The sequence below is a fragment of the Cydia amplana genome, chromosome 11 (assembly GCF_948474715.1).
Source record: "Cydia amplana chromosome 11, ilCydAmpl1.1, whole genome shotgun sequence".
NCBI lineage: Eukaryota > Metazoa > Arthropoda > Insecta > Lepidoptera > Tortricidae > Cydia > Cydia amplana.
This window is the reverse complement of record NC_086079.1, coordinates 15,814,049-15,834,755: the sequence shown is the minus strand read 5'-3', so window position 1 is coordinate 15,834,755 and position 20,707 is coordinate 15,814,049. Positions and strand designations below refer to the sequence as shown.

Here is a 20,707-nt window from a genome sequence, read left to right as displayed (position 1 = left end):
ACGCCCCGCCCATGTGTGACGGAACCTTAACCGAATTTTTAATAAATTTTTTTGTAAAACGATTTTTTCTACTCTATTCAGCGCGACCGAGGGTTGAACTACGATTTTGACCACCAATACATACGAAAGGTTAAGGGAAGGATATGGCTGTACATAAAGTACCTACAGTCGGCTGTAGAAAGTTGTAATAAAAATATGATCTGTCATAAAACTCATTCGTATATTGTTTTGTCAACAGTGAAAAGAGTAGCACCTATGATAAAAACTCATTCGTATATTGTTTTGTCAACAGTGAGAAGAGTAGCGCCTATGATAAAAACTCATTCGTATGTTGTTTTGTCAACAGTGAAAAGAGTAGCGCCTATGATAAAAACTCATTCGTATATTGTTTTGTCAACAGTGAAAAGAGTAGCGTCTATGATAAACACTCATTCGTATATTGTTTTGTCAACAGTGAAAAGAGTAGCGCCTATGATAAAAACTCATTCGTATATTGTTTTGTCAACAGTGAAAAGAGTAGCGCCTATGATAAACACTCATTCGTATATTGTTTTGTCAACAGTGAGAAGAGTAGCACCTATGATAAAAACTCATTCGTATATTGTTTTGTCAACAGTGAAAAGAGTAGCGCCTATGATAAAAACTCATTCGTATATTGTTTTGTCAACAGTGAAAAGAGTAGCGCCTATGATAAAAACTCATTCGTATATTGTTTTGTCAACAGTGAAAAGAGTAGCGCCTATGATAAAAACTCATTCGTATATTGTTTTGTCAACAGTGAGAAGAGTAGCGCCTATGATAAAAACTCATTCGTATATTGTTTTGTCAACAGTGAAAAGAGTAGCGCCTATGATAAAAACTCATTCGTATATTGTTTTGTCAACAGTGAGAAGAGTAGCGCCTATGATAAAAACTCATTCGTATATTGTTTTGTCAACAGTGAGAAGAGTAGCGCCTATGATAAAAACTCATTCGTATATTGTTTTGTCAACAGTGAAAAGAGTAGCGCCTATGATAAAAACTCATTCGTATATTGTTTTGTCAACAGTGAGAAGAGTAGCGCCTATGATAAAAACTCATTTGTATATTGTTTTGTCAACAGTGAAAAGAGTAGCGCCTATGATAAAAACTCATTCGTATATTGTTTTGTCAACAGTGAAAAGAGTAGCGCCTATGATAAAAACTCATTCGTATATTGTTTTGTCAACAGTGAAAAGAGTAGCGCCTATGATAAAAACTCATTTGTATATTGTTTTGTCAACAGTGAGAAGAGTAGCGCCTATGATAAAAACTCATTTGTATATTGTTTTGTCAACAGTGAAAAGAGTAGCGCCTATGATAAAAACTCATTCGTATATTGTTTTGTCAACAGTGAGAAGAGTAGCGCCACAGTTCTCAATCCCGCCGCCGCCGCGCACCGAAGTCATGCTCGGGGGTAACGTCACGCTCAAGTGTGTGGCCTTCGGCTCGCCCATGCCCACCGTCAAATGGAGGAAAGGTGAGTGAAATAAATGCTAGAACAAGAAAACAGCGGACTCTGTGGGCATATATCTTTGTCCATAGAAATTATCTTATCTGCTAGGGCTGTCAAAAAATATTGTTTCTTCAACATGATTTGGTCGTGTTGATGCAATAATTACTTTGAACCATCCAATCTGTTTTTGTTTTGCCCTGCTTTTCAGGGTTGCCCAGATTAATCGTGGTTCATTATATATGATATAACGATATTATAACTGTTATAACGATAAAGACTAGCAAAATAACAATAATCTCACATCCTTCAGGTCTAACGAAATGGCTAACACCCGAAGACAACCCGCCACTCGGCCTCAACAACCTAAAGCTAGAGAACATCAGGGAGTCCGCCAACTACACGTGCGAGGCCGCCAGCGTCCTCGGAGTCATCGAGAAGACCGCTGAAGTCAAAGTGCAGTGTAAGTGTTTTTGGTGAAGTAGCAAATTCTAATTACTCTCCAATATGGGAAACATCAAGGTCTCAGTTTTCTATACATGTGAGGCCTAAAGTGCACTTGACAATAAGAAGAGCGCCGGCGTCAAACAGCATTGTTAGTAGATTAGAGCATTCTACTGCACGCTACGACGGCTCTAACCTTGAAAACATGAGCGTGTCCGTCTTCTAAACATGCGAGGCCGAATATGTTCGGCGTCAAGACGAACGCCGTTACCAAAGTTATATATGAGTTTAGCTATTAGAGTATGTTAGTGTAGGCATCTAAGATGTTTTTTTTTATCCCAGTAGTTCGATTTACAACTTTACGACTCTAAAAAGGAGTGTGAGAGTATACATTTTTTTATTTATTGTTCTTGTGACCTCTAAATTAAGAAAAAAGAATCTAGTATTTTCCCCGAAATCTCTTTTCACTGCGTATTAACTTTTAGGTTATTTTGACGTGATAAAGTCAAAAAGTTTGAAAAGTAATTCAGATTCAGATTACATTCTGCGCGGCTAAATTATACTAATAAATTCAAAAAATCTAATTAGTAACTGTCTTCTTTATTTCGAATAGAAGTTTACGCTTCACGGGCCCTAATTAAAAACTTAGGTTTAACATCAAAACATATTTAAATTAGTTGAAAAGCGCCTTCTACAACTTAATTTACATTGAGTTTGTTTTTCTTCAATTTACTTTCACGGTTTAGTTGTTATTAACGTTTACTCAAGCTTTTGTTTAGTTTGGCTACGATTTTAAATAGAAGCTCCCTTGGGCTTAAAACGAGCCACTCGCGTTATAAAAGAAACCGTAAAGTCGGGTTACAATGACCCATCGGGGGTAACTTTGGCCCGCGTATTTAGCACATATAGAAGGGTCTAATAAAAATATGAAAACGTGAATGGCCAGCTAAAACCAACCTCATGACTATCGGCTAATTTCAATGCAATAAGTAAACCTGCACTGAACTAACCGTTACTGTCCAAAGTAACTTTCCAGGGCCAATGTAACCTGACTTTACAACCAGACCATAACTTACTTACTTCATGACCAGAATGTACCATCACGCTCCACGATTGTTATGCCATTTCGGGTTCTAGCTAAATTGGACATTCCAGGACGTAAGTATGAAACAACCAATTTAGCTAGGACCCTAAATGGCGTAACAATACCGTGTAGTGACTGTACATTGTCGTGTCATTAACTATTTATTTTTACCCGTCAGTCCTGCGGTCGACTTTTTATTTGTATTGTTTTATAATTATCTCGGTGCATACTCACCAGTAACTCTGTGAAACGTCGCGAGGAAACTGTTTTTTTTTTTCAATTAGGTCTTGTTTATCAGTCCCAGAGGGCAGTCGAGTCCATATTTAGTCCCTGTGCCAATTCTTAGGATGAGATAGCTAAGCGGACCTTGGAATTCTTTAGCAAATCGGAAAAAAAGCATAAGGCTGGCTTGCCACTGAGGATATGAGCGGAGATGAGAGGAGAGGAGATGGTAGCCTAAATGAGTTTTCGTAACTATTTAACTAACCTGAGTAGTCCAAATGTGGGTATACGTTACGAGCTGTACCGTTAATATTGCATTGTATTTAATTAAAAGAAAACATTGTAGCGACAAACCAGACAGACAACAATGACAATATGACACTTAGTGTGGAACGTAGACATATAAACACAGACTCCGAATGATAAAACATTTACTTGTTCGTATACGACCTCGCCCTCCAAAAACTCGGCTTAATAGATTAGATTAGGGGCCCTATTCGGATTTTGAACTAGATATATATTAGACATCATCAAGATATGTCAGTGTCAAACAAGTGTCAAAATTAACGAATTTGTTTGAAGAAACGTCACTTTTGACACTTGTTTGACACTGACATATCTTGGTGATGTCTAATAGATATCTAATATTTGACGTATCTTAAAGTTCGTATATGGCTGTAGAAGATTTGAATTCGGATTAGGTACATTTCTCGAGAATCACCTTTTATTAAATGTCGACCTTCGCTGTGTACGCACTCCTCAAACCTTTTTCGCACGTCACATATTTGGTACGAAATTAAGGTGCAGTTGGTTCAGAAAACGGAGTTAAAAAAAAGTCGTAGCGCGTTTTTGGATCACAATATGGCTGCCATAAATTTAATTAGCAATCTTGAGCCCTTTCTTATGGGACTCGATCGATTCGAATCCTGAGTTTTTGAGTTTCGCTCGATAGGAAAAAATCACTGAAAATTTATTTTATTTATTTATTTTCTTTAAAAATTTGTAACAAAACACAAAAGCTAAAAATGTGAAAATTGCTTCTTAAGAATCGGCAATATCATGTTGAGGAAACGTATCGATTATTTAAAAAAAAATGATATCCGCACTCCGGGGCACGCAGTTCTATCTCGCTCACGCTTACGCTCAGTGAGTAATAATGTGTTTACTGTAAAACGTTGTACGATACACGTGCGAATAGGTATTCGCACTTGTATCGTAAATAACTATTGAGAGCGCCAGTGTGTTACTTCACGAGTTATCTTGAATGTTCTTTCCAGTAGGTGATCTGTGAAGGAGCGACGTCAAACTTAGGCAATCCAATTTAACACTGTATTGTGCTTAGTACAATATGTAGGTTGAAGATTTTCAATTATGGAGGCGTAGAATACTAGTAGGTTATAATAGATATTATTTTGTGACCAAAATAGGTATGTGGTTTCAGACTGGATTTCGATCAACAGTATTTATTATATATTTCATAATAACTAATAATGAAATAATAACAGTAAATATTTCAGTTCTGAACCATTACGTAGTTTAAACTTATGAATTATGTTGAAACGGTGCTAGGTGTTAGGCAAGTATGGAAGAATGGTTTTTAAAGAATAATTCTATAGGCCTAGCACAAATGCACTGCGACAGTATGTCGCGCGAAATAGACTACCCTAAGCATATGGATGAGCGGGACCAAGGTAACTCTGCATGGCCATTTGCAATGACAAAGTGGGGCAATTTCATTATTAATGTCAAGTCAATTTCATTATTAGTGTAAGTCCTCCTCATGTCAGTTTTCCTTTCTTGAAGGCCGGTAAAGCATTAAACAATCGTAGCCTGGAGCCTTCGCGTCTAATCAAACAAATTGCAAACAAATACCGAAGCCAGCAGTCAACTAACCGTGAAATCCGAATTAAATTAATTCTCGCCGAACAATAATTAATCATTAATCAGTCTGACACTCGCAACCCTTTCAATTAATGAATTATAACACTAATTCATAATCAATGTCGACGACTTGGCGCAATTTATCAATTTGATTCCCTTAAATCCCTCTTTGTACCTCAGAGGAGTTATTACCATAAATTTGCAACAGTTACTCAAAGAAATTATGAATGTAATTTGATTGAGTTGGTCTTGGAAATACCCTTTTATAATGGATTTGAGGAGCGGAGAGTAAATACGTTGCGGATTGCGGCTTGGTAAATATTGGTTAACAATTCATGTACCTAAGCTTGGAACGTGCTTCTCTTTATCGCTGCATAGCAAGCAACTTTCCTGCAAGTGAACGGTCCCTACCGTTTCTCTATTGTTTCCCAAAAAGTTTTCAGTCATAATGTATTATTTGCCCACATTTTCTTTAGGCATAATTCATTTGGTTCAGAAACGCGTACTTTTCAGGATTGCCATAAAACAAACCTAACCTATCTATAGGATAACCTTACGAAAATTCTGAAAAGTTAACGGTTTCAGTTTTATGACTAATGATAATATGAGAAACAATACATTATGACTTAAAACTTTATGGGAAACAACGGGACCCCGAGCAGAAAAGTGTGTGGCCCCAAATACAGCACTGGCGTGGGTACTACTTCGGATGTGCCGAGTAGGTAGCGCGCGTACTATGTCGCCAAGACTCTTGGGTCATAAGTCACGTTTCGTTTAATGAAAAATCTAATTTTTATTGTAAAGTCACAGTTTGTCCTTCCTTAATAAAATAAAAAGCATAGCGGATCAAGTGCGGCCGATCATATTCATAAGTCACGCACATTGTCGCACATGTCATAGACGAGGGCTAAAACACACGGAAAATGTGACTTTGTGAACAATGACCATCTGGCAAAACAGCACGCGTATTTTTTTAAATTAAGTATGTATGTCACAAAAACCAATATATGTCGAATAATTTTCCAAATCGAAATCCACTTAACCAAAATTTTATTTAACTAAACGGTTTACATTACATCTAAGTATATTTGCCTATTGTCTACCACAGTTTACCACATGTGTGCCGTGTGGTGGCCGGCTTTAGAATAGCGTCAACCCTCACATGGGATAAGGGTGTCGTACGAGGCGACTAAGTCCACAAACGAAGCAAAAAGCTGTTTCGTCACAGGGGAGATGGATCTCTTAGCATTGGCTTGCAATCCATCTAGGGGAAGGATACTCCAAAATTAAATCCCGGAATGGAGTTACCGTAAGGCGCGAGTAGGGTCCAACCTGAAATAAGCGGCAGATTCCTGCAGCCGACCTGCCTCCACACGTATTGGCTCGCCTTTCCTGTGGGTTAAGACAGTGGAGCCGAGAGGGTAATGCAGGTGCTGGGCATCCCTGCGTTTCCTTAATTCCGTCCCAGGCGGTGTTAAGTCCGGAGAGGTCATTGTCTCTCCGATTTGCACCATAAATCGTCTGCAATAGACGCAAAGGCCAATGGACCATAGTTTAAGTTATGCCTAATTTGTATATCATGTTCTTTGTCATATTGGTGAGAAATAAAGAATATTTGTATTGTATTGTATTGTATATTAATTAGTAATAAAATATTAACACAATGGTTATAAAGAATTGTCATAAAATTCTTTGTCATCGATACACTTCAATAGTTACTTGGTCCTTTGAAACCGAGATAAAAGACTTATGTTTGCGAAGCGGCGAAATAAAACAATGTTCCTAAATTGGCTCAAAAGAGTTCAGACAAAGTTTCTTTCAAAGAGTTTGCCGGCTGAAAGTAATTTATAAGACAGTCTTTATGTTTAAATGGTTCAAATTCATTTGTAGATTATTTTTCTACTGGGTCAAACACGTTTCAGAAAAAGGTCACTTCTGTGCTCAGTACAATAAAAGATAACGACCCGAGTATACTCACGTTTTTCTTATTTGAAACTCAAGTCCTGAAAAACGTTTCCCGCCTGTAAGGGTGCAGTGTGAAAATAGGATTTGATTATCATAACTTTCTGATTCAAATTCATTTGTAGATTAATTTTCTACTGGGTCAAACACGTTTCAGAAAAAGGTCACTTCTGTGCTCAATACAATAAAAGATAACGACCCGAGTATACTCACGTTATTCTTGTTTGAAACTCAAGTCCTGAAAAACGTTTCCCGCCTGTAAGGGTGCAGTGTGAAAACAGGATTTGATTCTCATAACTTTCTGATGTCTACAGGAAAGACGTTAACGAGTTAAGCATACAATAAAATGATAATATTTGTCAAATCTTGTAGTTATCCATTGGTAAAATTAAATATATATATTTTTCCTAATGTACCTACCAGCAAATGAGGATTAAGAATGTATAATGTTCCACAGCGCTCCCGGGTCCACCCACCGACGTGCGTGCGTCAGAGATCACCGCCACCAACGTGCGTCTCGCCTGGTCTTACAGCGGGCCTGAAGAACCGCAGTACTACGTCATCCAGTACAAACCCAAATATGCGAACCAGGTTAGTAAAAAAAGAAAAACCCCAATCACAAAAATACCTCGTCCAACAAATCGGCCTGCGGCATACTGCCGTATTCGAACTTCAAAATATTCACAAGAGACGACACGTACTAAATCCATTCTAAATAAGTTATAGTTTAGATTTCAACTAGTTCTCTTTGGCAGCGCAATTCGGGCAACAAATGTCACTTTTACGTTAGATAGAGTTAGATATCTATTACTTAGATGTGAATTGGATCTCTAAGCCATGTGTTGTGGAAATCGTTCAAGAGTATCTCCAGAATCGCGCAAATGTCAAATTTGACAGGTTAGATTTTAAACATATCGTTATCGTATCTTGGTGATGTCTAAAAGACATCTAACAGATGACTATTTCAAAATCCGAATCGGACCCATAGATTCCATGACACTGTTTCACTCTCTGTATCGTAAAGGAGCTAAGTACCTATTTTGTGCCCCACTGCTGGGCAAAGGCCACCCCTTTCTCCCGCGACTCATCGCGGTTTGATACATATACCTACTTCCGCCAGTCGCTGCAAAATGCGTTGAGGTCACGTTTAGGTAGTCCCGCCATCTCTTTTTGGATCTGCGTCTTTTTTTGGTGTGATTGTTTAGTTTTTCTGGTTTGGAACATAAATGACCTTTGTTGATATTGACAGGCATTCAGCGAGATCTCCGGCGTCATAACCCAGTACTACTCCGTGACGAACCTGTCCCCGTACACCGAGTACGAGATGTTCGTGATCGCCGTCAACAACATCGGGCGCGGGCCGCCGTCCGCGCCGGCCACCATCACTACGGGGGAAACCGGTACGTGCACATAATTAATAATCACGTTTTTTAATTAAATTTTTTATTTTATACGACGCTGGTGGTAATAAGTAATAAACTATGTATTTTATTATACTCATACTAAAAGTTCCTATAATCTCAAAAATTTGATATGCAACATTTTAATACTTTTTGTATGAAAATTTAGGCGCTCAGTAGTTTTGTATGGAGGTTGTGTTATGTGGTAGATTGTGTCTATTTAGATTCATGTTTTCTGACGTATACGTGTAAAGTTGTCAGAGAAGGCATACGTATATTAGTCAAAACTCGCATAAAAACATCCTTAGATACCTATGCATTTGTAATGTGTGGGAGGTTCCCGCTGATAACTAGTTACGCATGGGAAACCCAAAAATAAAGCTGTAACCAAGAAGTTCATGCCAACTCGTGGGAGCCCGATTCATGTCTTATTTCGTTTATCTAGTAATGTCTGCTTAAATTGAAAAGCAAATTTAAACATGACCAAGATTATTCTAAAAAAAAATAAGTAAATTACGTTTAGAAGAAGCTTAAAATTTTCTTACAATAAATATTACATTTCATTGCTTTGTTTATTAGATAAACATGGAAGAAACATATTCAACAGAAACCAACATACCTAAATAGTATTTAGCGAATTTTGCCAGCGAAATACTAGAAATTTAACTATGTACATACAAACATATTTATACAATTCATGTTAAATGAAATGTTTGTTATTCATTTTACGTACGAATCTCCGGAATACCGCAATTTACCACAGACGTCAAAATGTTTTTATCCAGTATTACCCGTGTTTTATTCCAGGAAATTGAGTTAACAGGCGTGGTATTATTTACCTAAATCAAAGCTGGTGTATGGAGATATATTCTCAAATTGACATATCATTACCGATATCAAAGTTTTTTTTTCGAACGTTTGGATTTGTACGCAGTCATCCATTAGCTTGTTTCGTTTCATTTCGACAGTATCGCTATCGGTTCCGTATTTATTTGCATTTGAACTAAGTAAATAGGTAGTATGTACATTTTGTTTTCTTGCGCTGAGTTTAAGGTATTTATTTTGATCGTATTTCATGCCCTCAATAACGCGACGTACGACTATCGCCGCCGCTTCATGTAAGTTCGGTTTCGAGTGGTTTCCTTACAATACTTTTATTTATTTCATTTGCACATTTATTTTTATTTAAAGTAGACAGTAGAATTAGTGCGTGACTTATTTCAGTTGTTTATTCATGCACCATTACAGTTTTATTATCGATTTTAGGGTCGTTAACTCGTTACACACCTTCCCCGTTTTTGCACCGTTTGTGTGATGTATGATAACAACTATATATTATATTCTATTGACTAATGCTATATTTTTTCGTGCACCCTTGCAGTGGATTCCTTGTATGGAGGTGCCAGTAAGTATATGAGAAAGTCAAATTATTAGTATTAGGTACATGTAACCAGGGTATCTAATAGCATGATTTATTATTGTGGCGTCTATAATTTTGCATGAGGGTGTCATTTGTTTAATTATTTTCAAATGTGTAATAATTCTAACAGGGTTTCTGTATAATTCTGATAAATTCTTCCATACTCGCATTCTGCAAACATCTATCATCATCATTGTATTCTTTATTTTTAATACAGTACCTCTTTGTCGGATAGCTTTCAAATAATCCCGTAATAAAATTCTCCCCTCTTCGTAGAACAACATTTGATACAAAGAAATAATGGAACATTTTCTCGCTCCCCGTCAAGCAGCTATCATATCAAATTTATCGTCCTTAAATAATAAATTTGAGTTTTTTTTTTAATTCCCACTCGAGCTGTCTCGATTTCCGGGGCAAAACAATAATGGAACTCTGATGAGATGCTAATAAAAACGTTGTCATACGAAAATTGAAGTCGTTTGTTTCTTTACATTTGTAATAAAGGGAAAGTTTATGCGGGCATCGGGTACAAGATTATGTCGTTTTAATATTACACCGCGGTCGAAAAACTTTTATTGTCTCGTCCTTTCCGAGTATTACAAGCAGAAAGAGATTTTTCATTAAGTGACGCCCCTTTCCCGCGGAACGATTACGCCGCATTGTGTCCCGCCGCTTATTGCCGTGTTTTTATTTCAATTTTGTTCATAATTGACAGCATCCCTGTCTCATCTTAATTTGATATTGCGTTGTTTGCGTATTATTATACTTTTACGACAATGGGCTTTTAATTATTAGGGCTCTGTAGGGAAGACTTGCGAAGGACTTTGTCATATTAATGCCGCCGCCGAAATTACTTAGCAGCGAGTTGATTTCGAAGATACCTTAAAACAGTCCAAGTTCTTAGCCGCGTAACTTTTGTAATAATCATTATGGGGAAAATATGCCGGAACTAGGAGCTCTGTGAATTAATTCGGGTATTTATTGTGCTTTGAGTAGAGTTCGTGTGGCTACATTAATTATATTAAACTAGGATTAGGTTAGGTTAGGTAGTTAAGGCCTGAGTGGACGGTCGAGTTGGGCGTGCGGCGGGGCGGGGCGTCGGCGTGCATGTTAAACAAATGCAAGCGTATAGGAGCGGCCTTAGTACACGCTGCTCAAATCACAATTGTGAGCCCGACGCCACGCTGCATGCCCCGCCGAACGCTCCGCTTCGAGCGTCCACTCAGGCCTTACACTTAGGAATTATTGAAAGTTAAAGTGACTTTATTATTAAAATTGTATTGCACTGAAGATTTTGTAATGACACACTAAAGATTATAATGCAGAAACAGTTTTATTTTATGAATTAACTATACTCAACTACTCATATGGGGTTTTTAATATAAAATAAGTTTCGTACCAATAATCTGAAAACCACTTATGAACTGACATCATTTCATGCTAAATACCGTAATGTGATTGAACTTAATTGGATTATCAATATCATAAATAATTGGATTTCATTGGATAATTTGCTTACAATTATATAACATAATTAATCCCTGCATCTATGTAAATGTGAAAATATTAATGGAACATGTCAGATTACTTGTACTCAGCTTAACAAATGTTGCGTCCATTTTTATCAAGTCAACATGATGAAAACATTGTTATTCCTAAATGGAAACATATTGTTTAAATTCGTTTATTTTCAAACAAACATAAAAATATATTAAATAAATGGAAACTAAATTAATTGCTTTTAAGCCTGAAACAGTTCAATTTTAAGTTATTTTTATGACACACGTCACGTCAGACATATTCATAATGAAATGGACTGTGTACCTACTGCTTTAACATGAAATATTATATAAAATGTTAGTTTCGTCAATCGTTATTTTAGCAACCATGAAAAAATGATATATATATATATATATATTTAATTTTAGTTTTTCTTAAAGATTACTACTTAAGAATTTAAGACAAGTGCCGCCTAGAGGTTAGCCGCGAATGCAGAAACCGCCGGTTCGAATCCGGCCTCGAGCACTGAAAGCCTGAAACCTTTTTTAGTATATGGCTTCTATTTCGTGTCTATTACATACAGGACTTAGTTATTTAATAGGTACTTACATTAGGTACAAACGCGGGTGCAAAATTGTTGTGTTGTATTTCTAGACCGAGATCATTTTATAAACATTGTATGTAGATAACACACTCCGAACTGGACGTGTTTTATTCGTAATTGCTTACGGGTATCATTTGTATATTATTTTATATTCTAGCCAACAAATATTATAAATCGCAAAGTACTAGGACTGCATAGGACTGGGATATTCATTCATCTTTTTCTCACAGTGGAAATAAATGGGTGAATGTTTTTCATCAGTTTCGATATGGTTTGTTGGCTAGATTAGTACTTAACACATTCACCGCTGAGCTACGGTCGTAGCGCTACGTAGCCGATAGCATGGATTTCCCGGTATGTAGCGGAAAAGCTTCGTAGAGGCAAAACGACAGCGTGTCGTGATTAGCGCTGAATGGGTTAAGATAAGATATGCCCAAGTTAATTTGTATTTTATTCGGTTTTCTATTCAGTGAATTTAAAGTAACCCTGTAACTAATAATACTTATAGGTAGTACCACTAACAAACTGGTTACTTTGCCCAAGAATAAAAATTAATCAAAAATACCACATATACACCTGAGCATATCTTGTCTTGACGGCATCTTGGTCCGGCCAAGGAATTTAATTTCCGTACCTTTTCGTACCTTGTCACAGTGACAATCAATATGAAAGTCGCTAGAGACCTCATAATATTGTCACTGTGACAAGGTACGAAATGGTACTGAAATTAAATTCCTTTACCGTCCATACCATCGCTCACACTGTTAACTGACCGTTCGTAAACCTTATTACAAAACGCATAAGGTCCACCCATAGACTAGGAATCCTCTAGACGGAGTTTAGAGCAATTATTTCATGAACCCGATGCTGCCAAAAATACTGGGGTGCGGGGAACGAGGTGAGCGAATCCCGTGCCGTGATTGGTCCGTTCAAAGACACGGACCAATCACGGCACGGGATTCTGACACTTTGACTCGAAGATGGAGTAAAACTACCGTATATTTGTGGCAGAGGGGGTAGCGTTACTATGCTCAGTCTAGAGGATGTCTTGTCTGTGGGTCCACCGCTGGACAGTTAAGAGTGTTGCTGTTTTTACATCCAATTGGGGTGAACATAAGTAAATATGGAGATGATTGAAAATGCATTTGTTTTTAGAACCGGGTTCAGCGCCGAGGAATGTTCAAGTGCGACCGCTGAGCTCGAGCACCATGGTCATTCAGTGGGACGAACCTGAGACGCCGAACGGGCAAGTCACTGTAAGTAAAAACAAAACCGAATTATTAAATTCTTCTATTAATGAAGAGACGCTTTCCGTGAATTAAAAAAATCGTGTCCAAAATTTCACTACTACGTTGCACAATGTATAAAAAGCTATAGCTCACTAGTGAGTTTTTTTTTCACTAGGTATCCATAACTCTCGCGTCAACAATATAGACCTTGAGTACCTACACCTACATGAAATAAGATCTTTTTCGAGCGTGATGATAAGAAAATTCAAAATTCTAAAGCGCAAAAAAATAGCCTGGGTCTTACGAGAGTAGACCACCGGATGGTTTAGTGTTACATAATAAATAGGTCAATTCTCAATTTTAATTAAAAGCGTTAGATACTAACTCCAATAAGTTACGATTATGTATATCTCGGTCGTTAGATATAAGCACAGAAAAATTGAGTGATACGGTGTCAGCCACCTTACCTACCCTTTTTCTCACACAACACCTTAACATTAAATAGAAAGATTTTCAAAACCACAGTTAAGTTTATTAAGTTATACTTCGCGCCTCGTCCTCGAGATTAGTAACTGAAGATATAAATCTCTTCGGACGAGGCGCTTCGTATAATTATGATAGAACTTCACTTCAGGTAAATTCGTTTAATCATTAATTAATGTTCACCTTTTGTTCTCAGGGCTACAAAATCTACTACACCACAGATCCTTCACAGACGCTACAATCGTGGCATTCGCAAATGGTAAGTTTTTGATATTTAATTATAAATACATAACGACACACTATAAATAATAAGTAATTAAGAAATAAAACTATTAAAACGGATTATATCGGGTACATTGAATTTATTCTACATCCCGACGCTTCGAACCCTTTACAGCGTTCGTGGTAACCGGTGACTGAGGAAAAAATTACACTGCAAATCTACCCACTCACAAAATAATGAACCATCGGGGGTTGTAGAATAAATTCAATATACGCGATATAATCCGTTTTAATAGTCTTATTTCATGAGTAACTATAAGTAATTGTTTGAAATTTAAATAGGTATTTTATTAATATTGGGTTCAGTAAAATTGTCTCATGTTTATCTTTCGCCTGACTTTACACTTTTCGCTTGCACTTTAGCAATTGTATCTAAAGTTCTAGACAGTATATTACATATAAATACCTAAGTGCTTACATAGATCGGTTCTGGAAGTCTTTAAAGCTTCCGATCGAGCTCAATCGGTCAAAGAAACTACTTCAGTCTTTTAATTCCTTTAGTGCAGTTAAACCACTAGTCGCCATTGCGAACTCTGATCTTCAGATAAATAAGATATGTATATCGATCTGTAGGAGGATACTAAGATACATAAAACGAATTGATCCGAAGGTTGACGATATTTTCTTTTTAAATTAGAAATAGACTTAAAATTACTTTTTACTACTTCTTCTCTTTTTTTTCTTACTACTTGAATATTTTGACTTATGTTTTATAAATAAAGTCGAGTATGTACCTAATTCAATTATTGTATACCATTGATGTAACTTCAAGAGGTAATTTATGAAAATTGCTAAATATCTACTAAACTCAGAGATGTGAAAAATACTTTATAAAAAGTATTTAAATACAAAATACAAATACTTCCTTGATATACTATTTCAAATGCAAAATACAAAATAGTTTTTGAATTTGTATTTAAAATACAAAATACGAAATAGGTATTTTCAAAATACTTTTTAAAAATACAAATACTTTGCGATAAAAGGTACTCTGAATAGTGAATACCTAGTCTGAATTAAAAAGTATTACTCAGAATATCCGAATTGAAAAGACTCTTTATTCTTTGAAAACAGTGTGTCAATCAGTCCTCTATCTAAAGTGCAAATTTCTAGTTGTTTGCTCATATTAACCGGAAGGTTTATAACGGACAAATTTTAAAAGCATTCATTTAGATTTATAATGTTTTACAGCTAGTATAATGCCTCTCGTTAGTGTGATAAAAACGTCGTCGTGATAAAAGTATTTTGTATTTTGAAAATAGAAAATAGGTCCCAAAAACTATTTCAAATAAAATACAAAATAGTTTTTTTCAAAAGGTATTTAAATACAAAATACAAAATAGGTATTTTGCATTTTGTATTTGCATTTTAAATACAAGTATTTCAAATAAGTCACATCTCTGACTAAACTCGAAGCAAATATTCGCAAATTAACCGCGCATTCGGAAGCACATACTTTTCGTATTCATGTCCGAAAGACTCGCTAAAATGTAGTGACTTCGCATTCGCCAGAACCCGTACCATGAGTCACTGACAGTGTCAAAACTGACATATACTCTATTGGTAACGTTATTTACTTTCTATACATCTCACTCGCACTAATAGGCTAGTACGAGAGAGATGCATAGAAAGTAAATTACGTTCTCGATGGCGTTTATGTCAGTGCCAAACTGGTGGTAGCCACACAGGTCTGAAAGCACTTTTTATTCCTATCAATTGTCACGTAAGGTAATACTAACTTGTTCCGCCTTCTGTTTAGATGGACAATAGTCACCTGACGACGATAAGCGAACTGACTCCGCACACAGTATACACAATCAGAGTCCAAGCGTTCACCTCGGTCGGCCCTGGGCCCATCTCCGCGCCCGTCCAGGTCAAAACACAGCAAGGTAAATGGCGGTGATGAACTAATGTATTATTCATCTCACAAATAAAAATTCTATACTCTATGGAACTAAGATGTTATGTAAAACTTTTTTTCTCAAAAATGGACGGCAAAGTCGACGTTGCCGGTTAAAAATAGGTTGCGAAGTGCGTAGTTTATGGTCATTCAAATAATTAAAAAGTTAAAAACATTGCAGTCTCGATTTCGGGACTGCAATGTTGCATACGAATTCCATTATTTAACGAGTTCCAAACTTTTTAAAACTTTAAATGGCCATATCAAATGAAGGCATAGGTCCATTGAACAGCCAAACAGATGATCAGCACTTATTATTATAATGTTGGTACCGCGACTATTTAGGTGTCTCAAATACGTTGGCGTATTTTCAGCAGAAAAATACACTTCTTTTTTTTTAAAGGCGGCAAGCAAATCTTTTTAATGGTTTTACTTTTTTCTGTGAAAATTAGAACGTTGCTTCTGTAAAATATTTCTATTTCTTGCACCATTTTTGAGAAAAGCACTATATATGACTCGGCTGGAAGGCTACTTGCTGGCTTCGGATTCAATTAAACGGACTCCCAAGGTCTTCCGTTTAAAACGAATCCTCAGTCTGCAAGTAGCTACTTCCGAACCTCGACAATAATGTTACGAAAAACAATGTGTCCGACCAAGTTTATACTCGTAGAATGACATAAATACCTATTATGTATCGGTATTAAGCAACGTACGAACACGCTGTGCGTTCTAGTGTATACGTGTTTTATCTCCTACTCGTATCTTGTCCCCAAGCTATTGAAATGTGAATAGCACATGCGTAATATGGAACGCGTAGTCAACAAGTTAACGAACCCTTTCAATTACTATCCTTTGTTTTAGGAGTACCATCACAACCATCGAATCATACTTATACTTGGCACAACATACGGGCATTTTGAGTTTTCCGTCATCGCGTTGTAAACGAAATTAAATTCTGTCAATCTGCAGACAATTTGCTGCCGTGGCAATGGTTTTATAACTTTAGATAAGTTATACGCACTCCGATTTTAAAGCACTAAACTTGTGGCCATTGTATAATTGAAGGGATGTTTACAAAAACAACATAACTGACTCCACTGGTTGACACCTGAAACGATTAACAATGTTCTTAAAAAAGTGTCTACCGCTCTAAGCAGTTATGTTGTTTTTGTAAACATCCCTTCAATTTGATCTTAGTCGTTGGACTTTAACTATGACGCGCAAGTGACAAACACTGTCGTCTCTTTTTTACTTAGCTCTTTTTACGCCTTTTGCGTATGTGTGTCTATGTAGACAATAAACATATTGTGAGTGTGCTGCCGTGACGTTGGAAGCTTTTTTTTCGATTGTCATGTAAGGGTATGCAATATCTATAGTTATAATATCATTATTGTGCCTCGGGATTCCATTCGGGGCGGGGTGAAGCGTGCAATGTACATTTTGAACGAAATTCTATTATATTATTTGTGATATCACTACAGAATAAATAATAGTACTAGGTACAGAAGACTCACTCTCTAAAAAATCGCGTCTGTTACGATCAGCACAGATATGGCCGCTAGGTGGCGACAGCGCCACGCGCGGCTTATGGCTTTCCCCAAAATTGGTGTGGAACGGATGTACTTTTAGCTACCTGTAGCAAAGCGACGAAATCGCGGAGTGAGCCACGCCTGATATCACTAAGATCTGTTTAAAAGAGTAAGAAATTAAGTTATCTTTTCCTGGATTTTCTTCACTTACTAACCATTGTTTTAGGAGTACCATCACAACCGTCGAACCTAGTGGCGGTGGAGGCGGGCGAGACGTCCGTCACGTTGTCGTGGCGTCGGCCGGCGCACGCCGGCGACAATATCGTGTCGTACGAGCTGTATTGGAACGATACCTACGCCAAGCAGCACCACAGGAAGTAAGTATACTTATTTTCTGCTAAACAAAAAAACCGGCCAAGTGCGAGTCGGACTCGCGCACGGAAGGTTCCGCACCATCAACAAAAAATAGAGCAAAACAAGCAACAAAACGGTCACCTATCCAAGTACTGACCCCGCCCGACGTTGCTTAACTTCGGTCAAAAATCACGTTTGTTGTATGGGAGCCCCACTTAAATCTTTATTTTATTCTGTTTTTAGTATTTGTTGTTATAGCGGCAACAGAAATACATCATCTGTGAAAATTTCAACTGTCTAGCTATCAAGGTTCGTGAGATACAGCCTGGTGATAGACGGACGGACGGAAGGACAGCGGAGTCTTAGTAATTGGGTCCCGTTTTTACCCTTTGGGTACGGAAAAAGGATTTGTATTAATGCTGTAGATCATATACGTTGTTGGATGGTATGCCATCTTGTGGCCTAAATTGAAAACATGAACTTCACATTGATACGTCACGCCAATAAGCAGGAAGTGGATTCAAAATTAACAATTTTGTTTTGAACTGGTTTTGATACGACTTTAACAATCGTCTTGGTGATTGGCGCGCATCCCCCGCACGACTTTCATTTCATTTCGCATGCACCAATCAGCGTGAGCGTTCTTCAAGGTCGTATCAAAATAAGATCAAGGCCGTAAGAAATTGTTAAATCAGAATCGGGCTACCTATTCCGGACGCTAAAATTAGAGACTTACTCAATAAGTAATCACGATATTCGTTTGTGTATATGTAAAACAATCTTTAACTGCGTCGGCATTTCTATTCACAGCTCGTCATTTCAAAATTGCTTTACGGAGAAGCGTTGCAAAGACAAAAATTGAAGGGATGTTTACATCAACAACATAACTGCTTAGAGCGGTTGACACTTTTTTAAGAACATTGTTAATCGTTTCAGGTGTCAACCAGTGTAGTCAGTTATGTTGTTTTTGTAAACCTCCCTTCAATTCGACTAGCATCCAAAACAAAAGCAATCACAGCGCCGCTAAAATTTTACTCCACCAAATGGAGCGGGCAGATTGATGCCGCCATTAAGCAGACGAGCTATGAAACTATGCGATGTGCATTAAAATTAACAGGCCCTTCGTTCTAAAAGCGCCCTTAACTTAATGACCACTTTAATGGTGGTTTTTAAATTTGATGAGTTGAAGTGACTTGAGCTCGGCGGTGACGCGCATTTTGCGGCGGAATGTTTTTAAGTGACGCAATTTGTTTATGAGACTGTTGTTTTTTTTTGTTTATAGATTAGCGAGGATTTTGACTACGAGTGGCGTTGTTTTGTTACCATCTTATCTTTGTTATAATGTACAGACCTACTTGTCACCTTTTCGCCCAATCACAATCATCTCTTTGTTACCCGTATTTCTGATATTTGTTTATATACCAATGTCTTTGTGCTTAAGCAATAAGGCGTTGTAAAGTTTACTGTATTTGGAAAGAAAATAGCAAGAAGCAAGCCATTGAAATGCAGAGATGTGAAGTCTTAAGACAAATACGTGTTTACTTTCGCCTTATAATGCCTATCACACAATAAATGATATAGGGATCAAAATTCAAGATCATCAGCTCGGGTTGGTCTCGGACTGTCTAGAACACAAAATGACTAGTGTAATATTTTGCCTATATCCCTTTTAGTCTACATCGCAAACGGTCTAGAACACAAAATGACTACAATTATTTAGACCTTTATTTACCTACATTTCGTCGGTTTATCTTTACGTTAGCGATGTCGACGGAGCCCCGGTGCCGCGGGGCTCCTATTTCTGTGCGGTTTGGCCTTCGGCCATTTGAAGATACCTAACGAACCTAACCTACCTATATGTGGTAATTTTGTGTTCTAGACCGTTTGCTATGTAGACTAAAAGAGATATAGGCAAAATATTACACTAGTCATTTTGTGTTCTAGACAGTCCGAGATCAAAGCATCAGCTCGTGGGCAGGACTACCAACTAGACCAAGCAAACTGAAATAGATGTCATATATTAAAGAAAAACTAAGCAACTTTTCTTGCCCAGACGCATACCCATCACGGAAACCTACACCCTGAACGGCCTGTACCCGAACACGCTGTACTACATCTGGCTCGCGGCGCGCTCGCAGCGCGGGGAGGGCGCCACCACGCCGCCCATCGCCGTCAGGACGAAGCAATATGGTATGCCCGGTGTGGACGAGCGCGTGACGTGACTGTGGGAGACGGCTCGGGACTTCACTTGTTGGTTATGTGATTTGATATGCAAGCGGGAGCGTTTTTGACATAACCGTAATGAATGATATTCGTCTTATCGACATCTAGTTCAACAGACTAAGCAATGAATTATGCCCAATATAATGTGCCTTATCAAATATGATGTAGTATTATGTACAATAAAAGTGAAGCGCGGAAAAAACAAGTGACGATAGCAACGGAAGAAAAGTAAGGAATAAGTAAGCGTTATGTCCGAAATTTCAACGATGAACATGAATTTCTAAAGCAATCAACGAACAGATAGGAATAATAAATGTGCGCTATGAGTCTATGAAGCGAATGTAGAGTTTAAAGTTCCTATCGAACAGCATCGGAATAATTCAAATTCTGTTTGCTTTTACGATAAAAATTCAATTCCATTCCGATCGCTTCCAAGATAAGACTATTGGATACTAGAGCCCTAACAGTTGTAGAAATTTTCTTTTTAAAGTTGCAACTGACGTAGGAATTATTGTTTCTTTTTGGTCGACGTATGCATGTTCCACGCGAACAAAGCCCCGTGTACATTGCTTTCTTTTCAACTCGCTAAGTGCGGAAATGAAATTACAACCAGCAAAGGACCTGATTAACCCGGGGAAAAAACTTCTGTAGGGAAATTAGAAAAACGCTCCCGCGATATTGCATTTCGAGATTTTAGTTAAAATACATGTGAGGTTTCG

The 20,707-nt window shown here is 37.5% G+C and overlaps 1 protein-coding gene across 5 annotated transcripts in view; it reads left to right on the top strand.

The window, feature by feature from the left end:
• Window positions 1–20,707, top strand: part of LOC134652059 (tyrosine-protein phosphatase Lar) — a 633,608-nt gene that overhangs the window by 599,837 nt on the left and 13,064 nt on the right. For 3 of the 5 annotated variants that reach the window (XM_063507207.1, XM_063507208.1, XM_063507204.1), the window contains 10 exons: window positions 1,373–1,498; window positions 1,785–1,934; window positions 7,522–7,655; window positions 8,314–8,464; window positions 9,846–9,869; window positions 13,144–13,244; window positions 13,897–13,959; window positions 15,742–15,871; window positions 17,638–17,788; window positions 19,819–19,955. In XM_063507207.1, the coding sequence (XP_063363277.1) occupies window positions 1,373–1,498; window positions 1,785–1,934; window positions 7,522–7,655; window positions 8,314–8,464; window positions 9,846–9,869; window positions 13,144–13,244; window positions 13,897–13,959; window positions 15,742–15,871; window positions 17,638–17,788; window positions 19,819–19,955 (1,167 nt within the window). The remainder of the gene's footprint in view (window positions 1–1,372; window positions 1,499–1,784; window positions 1,935–7,521; window positions 7,656–8,313; window positions 8,465–9,845; window positions 9,870–13,143; window positions 13,245–13,896; window positions 13,960–15,741; window positions 15,872–17,637; window positions 17,789–19,818; window positions 19,956–20,707) is intronic. The other 2 variants (XM_063507209.1, XM_063507205.1) reach the window with 1 other exon arrangement.